The sequence below is a fragment of the Pteronotus mesoamericanus genome, unplaced genomic scaffold (assembly GCF_021234165.1).
Source record: "Pteronotus mesoamericanus isolate MK-2021 breed Mesoamerican mustached bat unplaced genomic scaffold, CSHL_Meso_final scaffold_31, whole genome shotgun sequence".
In the NCBI taxonomy this organism is placed as follows: Eukaryota; Metazoa; Chordata; class Mammalia; order Chiroptera; family Mormoopidae; genus Pteronotus; species Pteronotus mesoamericanus.
In genome coordinates, this window is record NW_026555312.1 from 35,335,694 (window position 1) to 35,353,945 (window position 18,252).

Below are 18,252 nucleotides of genomic sequence, written 5' to 3' on the forward strand. Positions count from 1 at the left end.
GATTTTTTTAAAAAATAGGAACAGCTTTTAGACTGCAAAGGTGAAGATGGATGGAATAAACTTTTTGACTTGATTCAGTCAGAACTTTACGCAAGACCTGATGATGTCTATGTGAACATTCGATTAGTAGAGCTGTATCGGTCAAATGAAAGATTGAAGGACGCTGTGGCCCACTGCCATGAGGCAGAGAGAAACATAGCTTTGCGTTCAAGTTTAGAATGGAATTCATGTGTTGTACAGACCCTTAAGGTAGGTAGAAGCCATTGGGTCTCTATACTTCTCTATAGATAATTACCATATATCTCTTTTTATTTATTTAGGCAGTGCCCCAAGGTTTAAATTTCTTCTATTTATGTATAGCAACTCTGAAATGATATTTTATTAGGTTGATTACAATTTATAACTGTAGCGTGGAGGGATAAATTGGACATATGTATGTTTGGTGTTTTTATTGGCTGATGGAAAAATACGGTTTTACAAATACAGGAAAGGGCAAAAAAGTTTGTAAGCTTAAACTGATACATTTTGTAACACTTGATAAGTTTTTTAACGTATTGTTCTTTTTGCAAAATAGGATTATCTGGAATCTTTACAGTGCCTGGAGTCTGATAAAAGTAACTGGCAAGCAACCAGTAAAGACTTACTTCTGGCCTATGCTAACCTTATGCATCTTACGCTCTCCACTAGGGACATGAAAGAAAGCAGAGAATTATTGGAAAGGTATGTGGACTTCAGGAGAGTACTTCATTGTAAATTACAGATTTTCTTTGTGTAGTAATTTGGCCCGTTGGTCTAAACATCTTAACTGCATCATTTTATATTGGCACCCATGGACAACGGCTAATCTTATGAATCACTCGGAAGGAATTGTTTTGTGTGGGGATATTATAATTGGTTTTGTACAACTTTGATTCTTAAAAAGCTATAATTCTTCAGGCTCAATTAAATTATTGTTAATATTTAGTTTTGATATGCTTCGTAAAGAATCGAGCCTGAAAGTGAATGTCTATTATTCAATATTTTATTTCCGAAAGTGATGTAATCTTGAGAGAAAATCATAGAATATACTTCCTTTGTCATATATTCCAGTATAAGCAATTAACATGACTAGTATTTCAGAAACGGTGTTTTAGCTTAGAAACCTAACTAAAATATAATGTATGACTTTTCTGTTTTCTTAAATTTTGATTTTGAGCACAATTGAAACATCATCTGGATTTGCATAAAAATGTTTGTATAGAGCAGAGTTTGAATAGAACCTGTGGGTCAAATATGGGTCACTGCCTGATTTTGTAATTAAAGTTTCATTGGAATACAGCCATGCCTCTTTGTTACGTATTATCTTTTGCTACTTATACTGCAATGATGGAGTTGAAACAGTTGTGACAGAGATTGTATGCCTGCAAAGCCAAATTAGTTTGTGGCCTTTTATAGGAAAAGTTTGCCAGTCCCTGGTTTAGACTGTTCATTTGAAAAATAATTCTTGTATCCCATCTGGCATGTAGAAAGAAATTCTTTCCACTGGGATGTAAGGAAGTAGGTAGTTTTCTTGACGTACTTAGCATTCTAAGATGGTACTGTTAAAAGTAGTGTCCAGAAACACTAATTTGCATTTTTAGATTATTTCAGTAAACATTTAGGAAGTTTTCTTTATTATGGCTTATATACTCAGAAGTTTTTGCTCACGTGAGAAAATAAGAGTAAAAATGTAGCACTATAAAAATAATTTTAACTTCTTTGATGCCCTGAAGGGGTCTTGAGAACCTCTCAGGGGTCTCTAGAACTGACTTACTGGAAGAAATATCTGTTGCTTTGATTTCTTATTATAATCTACTTTAAAATCATATTTGTTACTTTTATTGTGTTAGCTTTTCTTACAAAACGAAGATTCTGAGGGCCATTTGGACTTAGAAACACTAATTAGTACATAGATTGCAAGTAATAGTGAGAAATACAATTTATGTAACTGTTATCTGTATGGTAAGAAGAGCAATTATGGTTTTGACAACTGAAATATCTTACTAATTATTTACTTAAAAATTTGAGTAAGGCGTGTCTAATTTGAGAAATTCTGACTTTGAATTAAAGAATGGAACCATATCATTGGGAAGAAACTAGGAAATACTTTAGTTTTGCAGTTTTATTCTGTTGTATTATGAAACGTACACCATAATCAGTAATCTTATTTGATTTCTATCTTTTCTGTCATTGGAGGGCTTGAACTAACTTTAGTAATAAGACATCATTTTAGAGATTAAGCTTGAAGTATAGAGCATATGTGGAATAAAAATACTTACTAGATGATTCATAATTTGTTAACAACTTTATTTCTATTTCCTTTACAGTATTTCATTTATATGTGAAAAATGTTTTATATAACAACCTAATATTGTTCAAATTTATCATTTTTTGCTATTATAAATCTATCGTTGGGCTTTATTCCTATATAGGATAATTGCTTAGAACTTCTCTTCTTTCCCTTGTATTTTATTATTTTTAAAAAATTAATTAATTAATTAATTTTCAAATACATTTGTCTCTGCCTTCCCCCCACCACATTTCCTTGCCCCCTCACCCCGCTCCCTCTCTCAGCCCTTCCCCACTTTGGTTTTGTCCATGAGTCCTTGCTATATGTTCCTTGACTTTCCCCTTCCCTTCCTTTTCCCCTGCCCACCTCTCCCTCCTTCCCTCTTGTCTCTGTTGGTTTCTTTTCCTTTCAGTGTTGCTGGTCTTATTTTCCTTGCATCTTTGTATTGTTGGTTAGGTTCCACTTACAGGTGAGATCATATGGTATTTGTCTTTCGCCCTCTGGCTTATTTCGCTTAGCATAATGCTCTCGAGTTCCATCCATGCTGTCGCGAAGTTTAGTTCTTTTTTTCTTTCTGCTGCGTAGTATTCCATTGTGTAAATGTACCATAGTTTTTTGATCCAGTCATCTACTGATGGGCATTTAGGTTGCTTCCAAGACTTGGCTATTGTAAATTGTGCTGCTATGAACATTGGGGTGCATAGGTTCTTTTGTGATTCATAATTTATAAAATAGAAGAGAGTACAGATTACTTAGGACTTTGAATATGGAAGATGAAGCTTGAGGTACACTTATTCTGAGTTATTTGATTACTTACAGTGCAACAAATTTAATACCTGTTTAATATTTTAATATTACAGTTTTGATAGTGTTCTTCAGTCTGTGAAATCTTGTGTGGGTGAAAATGATGAACTCTCAGCTATTTTCTTAGAAATAAAAGGACACTTTTATATGCATGCCGGTTCTCTGCTTTTGAAGATGGGTCAGAATAATCATGTGCAATGGCGAGCTCTCTCTGAGTTGGCTGCATTGTGCTATCTCGTAGCATTTCAGGTAAGCCTTTTCCAGTTTTGGGTACAAATGACATTCACTGAGACTGTTGTATCTCACATGGACGTGCTTCCTGGTATAGAATGAAACTACAAATGTACCTATAGAAATAAAGTTGCAATGAAATAGTTAATTTGATTGGTGAAAAATAACAAGATTTAAAACACTGGTGAGGCTGATGAAACAGCTGCATTGTTGCATTGTTGGTGGCAGTCTACATTGCTGCGTGACTTACTGGGAGACCAGTTTAAAGAGTTTAACCTTTTTACTGTGCCATTTCTGGGAATTAGTAATAAGGAAATAATCTCAGATATGGATAGAACTTGAATTAAAAAAGGTATGCAAAACTTAGACAATAATCCTAAGTAAATTTTGGGATATGATTATATAAACTATGATAGAAGAATGTGTTTACCTCAAGGATTTTAACATGTTAATTGAAAAGCATACATATGTGTTATTTATATATACATATGTATATAACAATGAGTATATTATATATAAAAATACAGTAGTATATTTATTCATCTTTGGGTAAAAACCTTGCCTTGTACATAGAGTATGACACGAAGGAAATACGTCAAAATGTTAACCATTGTTTTTAGGTGATGAGATGCTGGTTATTATCCCTTCCCCAATCCATCTTTTCAGTTTTAGTGTTTTCCTTAGTGAGTTTGCATTCTGAAATGAAAAACAGCAGTATGCCAAAAACATACGTTGAGCTCAGCTTATAAAAATTGTTAGCTTTAGAGAGTGATCTTTTGCCCGGTAGAAAGTAGAGGGTTCACTGTAGAGATACTATTAAAGGAGATCCCTGCTTGTAGTTCATATCATACAGATCTTTGAACAGATACTGTTGATACTCATCTCACAGTGTTAAATGCTATTCTTTGTTCTACAGCAGCATTGAAGTTAATAAGGAATATATTTATAGGGAAAATTAATGAAGTTAATGAAGTTTCTTCATTTGCTAATTTATATAAGCACTAAGAGGCTGTTGTGATTAATATTTTTATAGATTCTGAAGTAGCTGACAGTTTTCTTATTTTTAATTGAAACAGATCTGTTCAAGTTTTTTTTAAACATATATATAGTATAGTTAAGGCACACAGTCACCTGTTTTAAAATGTTGACCTATTTAAATGGTAAAAACTAAATTTCTCTCTTAACCTATTCACTCAAGTCCCCTTTCCTAGAAGACAACCGCTGTTAATAGTTTGTTGGGTATTCAGAATTTTTCCTGCATGTGTCGGCATGTAATATACTTTTTCCACTTTTAAAAACTTTTTTTTTTTTTTTTTGTTAAAAATCTCAGTGGAGATGTGGTTTATCTAGTGTCGTAAACCTTACTTTTCCCAGTGTTTTTCCATTGTTCCATTTCAGCACTTAGGTATTTACCTCAGTCTCTCTTTTTACCTTCCACATGTTTCCATTGAATGTAATGGAAGCCTCTTGGGTACTTGGATTTTACATTATCATTTGCTTAAGTATCAAGTGATAAGTATCCAATAAAGGTGTGGACTAGCATAGGGGTCCTTATGGAATCATATCAGGCTGACTTCTTTAATGGCAGGGTTTTCAGACTCTTGATCAAAGGAGAGCCATGGTTTTAGTAAGCACATCTGCATTTCAGTTAGGCATCACATAAAATCTCTCTTGAAACTTTTTATTAAGATGAAGAAATTCTGACTTGAGATAATGTGACTGAGTGGATTTATAACTAATAACTGGTCACAAATAATAGCCGTTGAGTAATTTTGTAAAAGAGGCTAGGTTTATGAGTTTTGAGCTCTTTAACAGTTATAGATGACAAAGTTTGGCATCATGTTTAGAAAACTTGTGGGTAAGAGTACTGTAAAAATTCCTACCTCTATTCCTTAGTCATTTACTTCTTTTCCCTGCAGGAACTAATGTTAGTAATTTGTTGTGAGTTTTGAAGAAATTTTTAATACATAGACAAGCATACACACAACACATATACTCCCACTCCCCTTAAAAAGTGCAGATAGAAAACATTCTGTACATTCTGTTTATTTTGCTTTATGAAATATATCTTGGTGTTGCTTCCATGTCAATATAGAAAGCATGAATAACGCATCCTCACTTGTTTCGATGGTTGCATATTACTCCATTTTTGAATATACCATAGTTTTTTTTTGGGAGGCAGGGGAGTGTTTAAACCAGTGCCCTAAACCAAGACATTAATTTACTTTTGCTTTTATGCTCTGCTACTTCAAATAATTCTATAGTGACTAACCTGTGCCATTTAACAGGTGAAAATTTATGGGTAGACTAAACCTCTGGAAGAAGAATTGCAGGATCAAAGTGTATCCATGCACTTACAATTTATAGAGCTCTTGCCAAAATTCTGACATCTCAGAGGTGTGTACCAAATTACACTCCCACTACCAATTGAGAAAGTCATTAGAAATTAACAGCAGTTACCCCAGCTGTACTTCTGTGGTTATTTGTAGGATATCTCCAGTCATTGCCTATGACTGGACATTTTCAGTAACAGATATTCACTGTATTTCAAGAAAGCCCTATGCATTTTTGGGTAATTTGGTTTTTGGTGCTTCCTTACATGGAGTAAAAATATTTTTCAAGCTGCTACCCATTTGTGTTTTTTCTTTTGATGCTACTAAAAAAATTTAGACCTTCTTTTATGGGGTAATTTTAAAAAAATTCTTGTTGATTCTTTTAGTGGTATCACATTTTCCCCTCTTTGTTCTCATCCACCCAGCCCCTGCCCCGCTCCCAGTCAGTTCCCACACCGTTGTCCATGTCCACGTATCATTCATCCATGTTCTTTGACTAATCTCTTCCCCTTCTTTCCACAATTCCCCCGCTCCCAAGGTAGTTTTCTTACTATCAGAAGGGAGCATTGTGTTTTTTCATCATTCTTTTAACTTTTTCATAGACATGGTTTGGAGTCCTTTTATTCTCTTCATTGTTCCAGTTTATTCCAGTGGAATCCCAGATTATCCATGCTCCTAGAAAATGTGCTTTTCAGTATGGCATTTCCAAGTATGGTTCCTGTGCTGAGTAAAGTAGGGCTGTCATCTCTGCTGCTATATGGTTCTGTTTCTACAGGGTAGAAAAGTTCTCTAACTAAATACTTCATTTTCCCAAATGCCATTGGAATGTGCTTTTTTTAGTAGAAAGTAATTTGTAAGAATTGTTCTTTGAAGGCATCTTTTATAGAGTATTTAAATTCCTTGGTACCTAGTTTCTTGCAGCTGGTTTCTCAGCTCAGTTTAACCATTGGCTGACTGTTTATGCATTATCAAAAAAGCATGATGTAACCAAAGGGCCATCCTACTATTAAAAAAGTTATCACTAAATTAAAATTTTTGATTATAACTAACAGATTCCAAGACCAAAGATTAAATTAATAAAAGGAGAAAGTGGAGAAAATCTGCTGGAAACAATGGCCTATGATCGTCTGAGTCAGTCAGGTAATAGTAATGCATGACTGGTTTTATTTTAAAAAGAAAAAAAGAAAATATATTTGTTACAGTTTATCTTGTGATAATATCTTCTGTCTTTCCAGGAGAGATTTGTCAAAATTACATGTTTCTCTTTGCCATATTTGATTAGGGCAAGAGGTAAAGAATTAGAAGAAATGGTATATTCTGAAAAAGGAAAAATATTTGATATTGTGTGTTCCTAGGTGGAGAATCTCCTTAACCCCTCCTTTATCTAGCTGCTAGAGACTCCATCTGAATATTTTAAAGCAGTTTTTATACTAAGAATATTTACTGAATTACAAACCATTTAACACCAATTGCTTGTAAGACACTTGTTATGGAGGATACAAAGATGAGGAAGATGCAGGTATCTCTCTTAAGGAATTGACAGCATAATAAGGAAAATAGATTATACTGAAATTCTATAAGGCTCTTGGAATTTGTAGATTTATTCCCAGGTTTGACTATTTGGTATAGATTCTAAATGTTTGTTCTATGTTACCTGGCTTTGCTAAGGCAAAAACTTCAAGTTGTTCATGTAGCCACTGAATCAAGCAGTGAACTGAATGCTTTCTCTAAGAAGCAGGGTTTTATTTTTTTGGTTTGTTTGATTTGTTTTTAATCTTCACCTGAGGACATGCTCACTGATTTTAGAGAGAGAGGACAAAGAGGGGGAGAGAGAGGAAAAGGGGGGGGGAGAGGAAGAGAAACATCAATGTGAGAGAGGAGCATCGATTGTTGGACAGGGACTGAATGCGCAACCTAGGCACAAGCCCTGACCAGGAATCAAACCCACGATGTTTCATTTTACAGAAGATGTTCCAGCCAACTGAGCCATGATGGCAAGGGCCAGGAAGCAGTTTTGACATAAATTGAATGACCTTTGTAAAGATGGAGAAGTAGTATTAAATCAAAATTCCTGTAAGCTTCGGCCTGTAGTTAGGCTATTGGTCTGAGCTTATATTGCTCTTCTACAATATCTCACAGTTTATTTTTCTGTGGAAGGTAGACTTTCAGTTCTTAAGGAAGTAACTTTCCATCTTTTTTCTTAACATTTGTCTCCATTCTTACCTTTCAGGGCTGTCATAGGTGACTTTGCAGGGTGTCACAGTTTATAAACTAAACTGTGTTTTAATGTCTTTGATCTGGGCATTTCTGAACTTGTCTCTGCAAACTCTTGGAGAGATAATAGTCTGGTGGTAACCAGACCTGACTGACCAGCAGAATTACCCCAAGGAGAATTTTTTGGTTTTGTTTTAAAACAGTTTAATTGAGATAAAGTGAACATACTGTGTAATTTACCTGTTTACATTTTAATTGCTTTTCGCATGTTCACAGTTATACAACTTTGACCACAGTCAATTTAAGAGCATTTTTATTAGCTTATAGTGAAATCTCTACCCATTAGCAGTCATGCCCCAGTTTCCCTCAAACCTCCTAGTCCTAACTAACCACTAATTATCTGTCTATGGACATTTCTATTCTATATGGATATTCCATACAAATTGAATCATACACTATATGGTCTTTTGTGATTGACTCTTTTCACTTAGAATAGTATTTCAAGGTTCATCCATGTTGTAGCATGTACTAGAACTTTATCCAAGGAGTGTTTTTGAAATAGATTATTCACCCCAAACCTATGGGATCATAACCTCTGGGAGTGGGGCCTGGAAATAAGTATGTTTTAAAGGATTTTTAAAGAAGAATTCTGACCAGCCGGCATTAGAAATCAGTGCATCAGATCAAGGAATTTGAGCTTGGCCCTGCTCTTCTGTGGCCACTTTTAATCCCACTCTTTTCCATTTAAAATTAATAATAATTTTATAATTATTTAATTTAAAAATTAAATAGTTTAAAAATAATAATTTAATTTAAAAATTAAATAGTTTTGCTATTTATATACATTCCTGTCTCCTTTTTTTCTTTCCCTTTTACTTTAGCATGTAGACACAGATACTGTTAAACCTATAATCTAGTTTTTGCATAAGCACCCTAAGATGTGGTGGTTGTTCAGATGTGGTGGTTGGGTTGGGTGATTATGTCTCAGATAATTTTATTTCCTCCTTAGGATATGTGAATAAAACTATTGAGAGAGACGAGTACAAACAATCTGTATATTTTTAATGATGGAAATAATTTGTTTTTCAGGGCACATGCTACTAAACCTAAGTCGTGACAAGCAAGATTTTTTAAAAGAGGTTGTAGAATCCTTTGCCAGTAAAAGTGGGCTATCTGCATTGTATGATGCTCTGTTTTCTAGTCAGTCACCTAAGGATAGCTCTTTCCTTGGTAGTGATGATATTGGAAACATTGATGTAGAAGCACCAGAACCTGATGATTTGGCTAGATATGATGTTGGTAAGTTGTGTCTTTTAAAGAAAACATTTTGCATCTTAATCCTCTTATGTGACAAAAATAAAGCAGAAAGTGAAATAAATTGTCCACAATCTACCCAGAAGTAATGACTTAAGATCTTCTTGTATTCCTTTTAGGTTTTTTGTGGGGATGGATGATGGTGGTGAGCAGTAGTAGCAGATGTTTTTCTTCTTAATTGTTGTTTATACTGTACATATGATTTGTCTTTGAGGAATTCTCTCCCATCGTGTCTGTCTTTGTCAATATCACTTTCAGTAGCAGTATAATCTGTTTCATAAATTAGCCATAATTTGCTTGCCGGTTTATTATTGTTGGACATCCAAGATGTTTCCAGTTTTTCACTATTAAAAATAATACTGTGATGAAAACTTGAATATAAAATGTCTCCATATCAAATTTTTCAGTAGATTCCTAAAAACAATTACTGAGACAAAGTTGATGAATATGTTTAAGAAACTTGCAAACTGCTATGTTGCCAGAAAGGCTGTACCTCTTTAATGCTTCCAGAAGCTTTTGTAACTTTTTCAGTACTGAATATCTATTAGAAGAAAAGTTCTCTTTATTGTCCTAATGTAGTGGTATCCCATTGTTTTAAAGAGTTACTGTTTAACTCTTTACTGAAAGGCAAATGCATTCTTTCAAGATTTTGTAGTGGGTGACTCTTCTTTATTTAGCCCATCAGATATTGTTTTATTGAGTTCTAGTGAGTCGCTCTCTTCTTTCCCCCCTCCAGTGGACTTGGAAAGAACTGTCTCCAATCAACTGTTTTTAAAATTGCTAGACATAAAGTTTGAATACCTTGTACTTTTTTTTTTTTTGAATACCTTGTACTTTTTAATAAGAACGTGAAATTTTGCTTATCATAGAATTTTCCTCAGCTCTGATAAAGAAAATTAAGGTACATTTAATGTGAATCAGTTGTTGGCAGAACCAATGACACAAAGTTTTCAAAGCCAGTACTTTTCGCCTTTATTTCAGGTGCCATTCGAGCACATAATGGTAGCCTTCAGCACCTTACTTGGCTTGGTTTACAGTGGAATTTGTTGCCTACACCACCTGCAATTCGAAAGTGGCTAAAACAGCTATTTCATCATTTGCCCCAGGAAACCTCAAGACTTGAAACAAACGCACCTGAGTCAATATGTATTTTAGATCTTGAAGTAAGCAAAGATTTTAACAAATTAAATATTTTGAGTTTTGTTTAATTTTTTCTAACTTAAATTGATTTTTCTTTAAACAAAATAGGTATTTCTACTTGGAGTAATATATACCAGCCACTTACAACTAAAGGAGAAATGTAGTTCTCACCATAACTTCTATCAGCCTCTATGTTTGCCACTTCCTGTGTGTAAGCAGCTTTGTACAGAGAGACAAAAATCTTGGTGGGATGCAGTTTGTAAGCTGATTCACAGGAAAGCAATGTAAGTAGCAATACAAAAAATATTCTTTTAACTTACTGTATACATTTCTTAATTTAAAAACCCATTTAATTGAAAAACTTATTTCCAGATATTTTATTGTGTGATAGTTAACAAACATGTAAGTGTTGAAATGCATGTTTATAAATCAGTTTTATTAAATAAAACTCTCTTTAGCCCTGGAACCTCAGCAAAATTGCGACTTCTAGTTCAGCATGATATAAATACTCTAAGAGGCCAGGAAAAACATGGCCTTCAACCTGCTCTGCTTGTACATTGGGCAAGATACCTTCAGAAAACGGTGAGTTTATTAAAGTGTAAACATTTTTAAGAACACTGTTTCATAGAAAAACCATAAATGTTTTGTCGAAAATCATTTAGTTCTCTAACAGTAGCAGCTTGTCGAAAATCACTTAGTTCTCTAACAGTAGCAACTTATTCATGTTATGCCAAGTGATATGTATTTCTTTAATCCTGCCATATAGTTAATATAGTTAATATGTGAGTAGGTAGAACAGTGCCTGGCATGGAAAATGCTACATAAATATTCGCTGTTACTCTTATAACTTAATAATTAAGTTACAGCTATTGTTTAGTCTGGAAGTTTCTTAATGTTCAGTAGCAGAAGGCTTTGTTGCAAGGGCATTATATAGATCTTTCTAAATATTTGAGGTTCTGTGGCAAGATGAAGTGTAGATGTTCAGCCTTTTGACCAATGACATTAGAATGGCAGATTTCAGCTGTTTAAAAGTGTTTAAAATTTGGGTCTAGAATGATCACTGGTAATGAGTTATTCCAGTATTTGGAGAGTTGGGCATATGACTTGAGATTTTGTCTCGCTTTGATTAGTAGTTGAACCAGTTCAGACCATTTATAAAGTGAATTTTTAGATATGATCATTTCTGTTCCTGAGGTTGTATGCTTCTCTTTCTGTTTTAGGGCAGTGGTCTTAATTCTTTTTATGATCAGCGGGAATACATAGGCAGAAGTGTACATTATTGGAAGAAGGTTTTGCCGTTACTGAAGATGATCAAAAAGAAGAGCAGTATTCCTGAACCTACTGACCCTCTGTTTAAACACTTTCATAGTGCAGACATCCAGGTAATGGAGGGTTTGGTTCCTTGGTTAATTAACTGGGGATGTGGATTTCCAGTATATAAATAAAGAAATGGAGGCATAAACTGCTTAAAATAATTGCCAGACTATTTATTGGTAGTCTTGTTTAAATGAACCAGCTGTTAAAGGCACAAAAGATACTGAGATGTTAATCTCATTATTAGATCATATAAAATCTTTGGGAAGTTGATTGGGTTTGATATTCTGGGTTGAAACAATTTGATTAAAAATTACTTAAATGTGTTTAGGCTTTTGAAATTGGTGAATATGAAGAGGAAGCACACATAACATTTGCTATATTGGATGCCGTTAATGGAAATATAGAAGATGCTATGGCTGCTTTTGAATCTATTAAAAATGTTGTTTCTTACTGGAATCTTGCACTGGTAAGTAAATGCACTTGAATTGAAAGTTTTTTATTTTAAAAGCCTAATTGTTTCATAAAAGCATTCTTTGTGTAGATTTTTCACAGAAAAGCAGAAGATATTGAAAATGATGCCCTTTCTCCTGAAGAACAGGAAGAATGCAAAAATTATCTGAGAAAGACCAGGGACTACCTAATAAAGATTTTAGATGAAAGTGATTCAAATCTTTCAGTAGTCAAAAAAGTAAGTTGCAGGTTTTTTGTTCTTTCTTATTATTGACAGTTAGTGGTGTTTTTGCCTTGGTTTTATATTTTGGTAGTTTCAAAAAATGCTCAGTAATACCTCATAATTAATGCGCAAGAAGGACTCTGTGTTTCAGTATTTAATTAGTGTTGCTGTGTCTTAGGTTTTATTTATTTATTTTTTAAATTGGGAATCTAGGTTTATACTGTTATAAAAATATTTGTTGGGGAACTAGAAAAGTTTTCAAAGGCAGGACATTTATTTTTTTTTGGTGTGGCAACCTATTGGCTCCAAAGACTAGTTCTTAATTAATTTTACAGTTAAACATTTTACTGAAATCAAAAGTAGATGTCTGACAACTTCAGATCATTTCTTCTGATCCTCATCATCTGCTATATTTTTTTTCCAACTCTTAGCAGTTTGAGACTGTCATGATGATAATTTCAGTTATATTCAACTTTATAAATATTTTGTTGATTAATTAGTGTTGCTGCTCTCAGATTAGGATTTATGTTGTCTGGTGCATTCTAGCATCTATATTTCTCTCCATATTCAAAATCAGTTAGTAAACATTTTGCTCACATTGAAAAATTTCCCATATTAACATTCTTCTGCCATTATTACGGCTAAGAGAAAGAACAGAAACAGTATAGACTTTAGAGTGAGAATACTTTTGGTTAACATAGCAGTTTCATGTCTGTTATTAAAGTATAAAGTGCTTGTAATAACAGAGGTGAGAAAAGGTAAGTACATTAATAAAATAGAATAAAATCTTACATTTATCTAAGAATTTTTATTTCAGTATTTTTGCAAACTAAGGCCCTTGATTCCTGCCTCTTATTTTTAGTTGCCTGTGCCCCTGGAGTCTGTAAAAGAGATGTTTAATTCAGTCATGCAGGAACTGGATGACTATAGTGAAGGAGGTCCTCTTTATAAAAATGGATCCTTGCGTAGTGCAGATTCAGAAATGAAACATTCTACACCATCTCCCACCAAATATTCTCTGTCGCCAAGTAAAAGTTACAAGGTTAGTGGGAAAGGAGTGAATTATTCCATTGTGGAATATGTTTCTATTCTGAATGTCTTAAGTACTGCTTTGTTGTTATTTTTTTTTTTTTTTTTAGTATTCTCCCAAAGCACCACCTCAATGGGCAGAAGATCAAAATTCTTTACTGAAAATGATCTGCCAACAAGTAGAGGCCATTAAGGTAAATCCCTTAATTTCTTTATCTTGTGCCTCCCTTCTTCCAGGATTCCTTCCTTGTCCACTCCCTCACTTCTTTCTAGGGCTATTCAAAATGTCCCTTTGCCGTGGTACTGTATAGAATCCTACTATGTTTTACATACTCCATATCGACACTATATTTTTGAAATCACTTATGTCTGCATCTTCCACTAAATATGAATCCTTCAAAGGTACCAACTTATCCAAAACATAGCATTGTCTGGAGTAGAGGAGGCTTGCAAGTAATTGAATTGAACTAGCGAAAATATTAATTGTACCTTGGTCTGTAAATTTACTTCTCAGACTGTGGTTGTGTGTGTCATATTTCTAGCTAGGAATCAACAAATTATTTAAATTTCAGAAAATGTTTTATCTTTTTAATACTTTCATATGAATTTGACTCAGTTATGTTAGGAAATATTTATATGTCCATAATCTTACTTTAACTATATGAAAGTAACCTTAACTATAATGAACTTCTTTGGAATTGGAAGTACAGGTAGGTTGTTTCATGTTTATTGAGCAAGAACTAAAGCAGTCATACTTCTAAAGTTACATCAAGGTTAAGTGATAATTGTCTGGTTTTCATAGTGCTATTAGCAGTGTGTGAGCATTAAACATGCTTTTGGGAGGTGAGCAAACTTTTGAATTTGCACAAAGATTTTTCTGTCCATTTTGTGTAATTGTGGCTTGATGTGATATTACATACAGTCTTGACATTTGGGATTCAGCCACCAAACATTTTTTTTGTGGAACACTATTCAGTATGCCTGTAAAGCTAGATTCCAGTACTAATTCTGTCACTAATTAACTGTCTTGGGCCAGGCAGTTGTTGAAACTATTTCTCATTTCATTTTCTAGTTGTTTGAAATTTTAAAGTTATGATTATAACATTAACTACACATTCAAAACTATGGTCCAGATACTGGTAATGACCAGTAAGTTTTTCTTGTTGATGCCACCAGTTTTTTTTTATGGATGTACAGCATATGGACTAGACATAAAAGATGGATGAGTGGGAAAATTTTATTTAGTTTGAAAATTCGAGAGATTTTTTGATCCCAGTAGGTATGGCTTTTGGGAAAGTTGTATTTGAAAATACCCATAGAAGAGGGTAGCAGACATGCTGGACATATCTGTTATAACTGCTTAGATACCTGCGCCTATGTAGAGATACTTGATGCTGATTTCAGAAGTGACCTGTTGTCTGACACCCATGATAGTTTTTTTTTTTAAGAAGTAATTTCTTGATAAATGCCTGTTTTGTAAAGGGCATTTTATAGGCTGTAGGGTTGGGGAGAGTATTGTCATTTAATTGTCTGTGAAATGGCAGAGATCTGATAGCTAGCCACATAGATATGAAGGCTTTATGTCTGCCCCTGTGTCTAGGCAGCAGAATGGTGTTTTGAAAATGTTTTTGGAGTAAGATCTGGTTTCAAGTCTGTGCCATTTTCTACATTTTTTTTTTCATATTAATATGTAAGTTACTAATATCTGTGTAACGATTGAAAACTTAGGTAAAGTGCTTGGGAATATATTATATACATAATACAGGGTGGGCAAAAGCACGTTTACAGTTTTGTGTATGGAAAATAATACAATAATTAATGGTGACACAAGAATAAACTGTTTTGCATACTCACAACTGTAAACATATTTTTGCCCTATCCTGTATATTCAGAGCAAGTATTAGTTGTTTTTTTTTTTTTTTTTTTTCTAGTGGAGCATTTGAGCATCACCTTGAGGGATAACTAGTGTTTTGTTACATCAGATGTGGCTAAGTGGAAGACTAGTATTGGGAGATAATTTGGAATGTTGAATAGTCCACGTGGACTGAAGAGTAAAGCAGTGTGGAAAGGAGATATGCTGGAAGGATATTTGGGATGGTACTGCTGAGGACCATGAATGTCAGAGAAAGAAATTTAATCTGTAGGTAACTTTCTTGGCTAGAGCTGAACTTTAAAAAGATTAATTAAGGCAAGTTTAGAATGGAAATGGAGATGAGACCATTTAGGAGGTTACTTAGTTGTTTAGGTTAGCACTAACTCTAATTCTTAACATAGAGCAAATGAACCAGGTAATGGTACTAAGGAATGAGAGAATGGGAGCTAATGAGTTGTTAACAAATTAAGGATCATGTTCTTAAATTAGCACCTGGTACTCAGATCTTTTTGGAATGTAGAATGTGTTAAAAGGCATCATTAGGTATTTAAATTTTAAAATAATTTGTTTGCTCTATCACTGTTTTTAGCATTATATAATACCTTAGTTTTTTTTTTCTTCTTCTTCCAACAGAAAGAAATGCAGGAATTGAAACTAAATAGCAGTAACTCAGGGTCTCCTCATCGGTGGCCTACAGAATGCTATGGACCAGATTCAGTGCCTGATGGGTATCAGGGATCACAGACTTTTCATGGGGCTCCATTAACAAGTGAGTTGGCCACTAGATACGTTAGTAAATCACTGTACGTCCCTCTCCTTCAAATAGATAACTTGTGAAATCACCTTGTGTATGTACATTTGTTTTGTTTTATTTTTTAAAAAAGATTTTATTTACTTATTTTTTAGAGAGGGGAAGGGAAGGAGAAAGAAAGGAAAGGAAGGGAAAGAAACATCAATGTATGTAGTTGCCTCTCGAGTGTCCCCTACTGGGGACCTGGCCCACAACCCAGGCATGTGTCCTAACTGGGAATCGAACTGGCGACCTTTTGGTTCACAGGCTGGCACTGAATCCACTGAGCCACACCAGCCAGGGCTGTACATTTGTTTGTACACTTGTCTATAGATGTCTGCTTATATGCTACTTAAGCTGTATTTGATATTACTGAGATTTTTTGTAACTCCCAAGCAGAAACAGAACAAGCTTTTTCTGATACTGTGTATGCAGAGGCTTGAAGAATAACCTTTTAATGCACATGTCAGAGGAGCTGAGACTGAGGTGGAACTATTCCTTGTAATTGAAAAATATTAACTGATACAGATATGCGTTAAGAGATGCCTAGTAACAAACTTCAACTTCTCAGGAATTATTTTGATGAAATATTCAGAGGTATGACATCCATAGGAAATCTTGTTTGTTTTGAAATATATGGTTATACATAAAAGAAAAGAGTTTGAAGGTAGAGCATATTAGATTATGAAGTTGTGTTGTATTACTGACCTCTCTGAGCCAGTTTGTCTGTTTGAAACATGGAGATAGTATTTTACTCAAATGATAACTGTGAGGATTTGTGTAAGGGTGTGTTTTAGGTGTTTGTTTACAGTATATGGTAAACAATGAACCAAAGGGCAGTAATAGTGCCTCCTGTGGGTTGTCTGTGTGCAAAAGTGTTTTTGTGTATATGGTGTTATTTAATTACAGTAACCCAGAGTGGTAGGTCCTATTACTAGTTCTGATTTTATACATGAGGAAATGGGTTTAGAAAGGTTAGGTAACTTAACCATTCTTGTTCAAGGTAATTATTGCTAGAACTGTAACTTGTCAGTATGATACCTTGCACTCAGGCACCCAGAAATAATGACAAAAATAGATTTCTTTTACATGAGACAGATTACTGAAATGGTAATAGTGCCTATTTTTTTTTCTAATTAGTTTTAACCAAGGAAAGATTTAGAATGCCTTGGTCTAGTTTAAATTAGTACATTAGTGTGATATTCCTTGGGGGCTATACTTAAGGCTGCCCCACTATCCTTTTGTGGCAGTATCTTCTAAATATAGGCAAAATAATAGTATCAAGAAAGTCAAACTTATTAAATGTCGTAAGTCATAGACAAATGTATGAGCTGTCAAGAGTTCAAACATTGCTTACTTGAAAACTTTGTGTACTATATACAGCTTTTCCTAGGGCTTCTTGAGTGCTGTGTGGAATTGATTATTTGGCACCTTTTGGGTCAATTTCCATTTTTTCTGTGTATAAGCATTAAATTTCTTCTGGTTGTTTAACATTCAGCTTATCTCATTCTTTCAGTTACTGTATGAAATGTGTAGAAGCAGCACATCCTCATTTTACAGTAGGGAAAACGAGACCTCAAATAGCTAATGGACAAGGTCACAAAGCCGCTAGCTTTGTGGCCTGCAAGGAGGAGGGCTCAAGTCTCCTGATTTTCATTCCTGTTTTCACAGATTTTGTTTTTTCTTAATGAATGTAACAATATACCAACATGGTCCTGTCTTTTGAAAACAAGTTGATTAAAAAAATGATTAATAAACTTACAGGAAATACTAAGACATACTGAACAGTATAAAGAAAATAAAATGAAAGGCTAACAGTATCAAATAGAGTCCTTTTAACACTTTGGAGCATTTCTTTCTGGTCTTTTTGTATCCATAAAGAAATTTTAATGAGATTTTTATCATATATTACTTTGTATGTAGATGAGTAAGCCTCTTTTTTTAAATATTACTTTAAGTTCTAAGCATTTGTTATTAAATATTTTTGAAAATGCTATTACTGAGTTCACAGTAGTTTATCATGTGGAAGTCGTATAAATTTTATTCCCTTATTTTTGTTATTTCCTGTTTTTGCTGTTATAAATAATCTTCAGACACATTCCCAGGATTGTAGGGTATTTTAAAAATTGTTTTGTGTTGGGAAATTGCTTTATAGAAAAGTTACGCAAGTTTATACTCATCACCGATATCTAATAGTGCCCATCTCTTTGTACTGTTGTCTAATGT

The 18,252-nt window shown here is 34.0% G+C and overlaps 1 protein-coding gene across 2 annotated transcripts in view; it reads left to right on the forward strand.

Moving 5' to 3' along the window:
• The window catches only part of LOC129085608 (E3 SUMO-protein ligase RanBP2-like), a 79,690-nt gene that overhangs the window by 35,200 nt on the left and 26,238 nt on the right, over positions 1–18,252 (forward strand). For both annotated transcript variants that reach the window (XM_054592020.1, XM_054592021.1), the window contains exons 5-18: positions 19–249; positions 575–720; positions 3,169–3,361; positions 6,729–6,816; positions 8,980–9,189; positions 10,186–10,367; positions 10,453–10,628; positions 10,803–10,926; positions 11,565–11,726; positions 11,990–12,127; positions 12,203–12,349; positions 13,197–13,376; positions 13,474–13,557; positions 15,870–16,005. In XM_054592020.1, the coding sequence (XP_054447995.1) occupies positions 19–249; positions 575–720; positions 3,169–3,361; positions 6,729–6,816; positions 8,980–9,189; positions 10,186–10,367; positions 10,453–10,628; positions 10,803–10,926; positions 11,565–11,726; positions 11,990–12,127; positions 12,203–12,349; positions 13,197–13,376; positions 13,474–13,557; positions 15,870–16,005 (2,197 nt within the window). The remainder of the gene's footprint in view (positions 1–18; positions 250–574; positions 721–3,168; positions 3,362–6,728; positions 6,817–8,979; positions 9,190–10,185; positions 10,368–10,452; positions 10,629–10,802; positions 10,927–11,564; positions 11,727–11,989; positions 12,128–12,202; positions 12,350–13,196; positions 13,377–13,473; positions 13,558–15,869; positions 16,006–18,252) is intronic.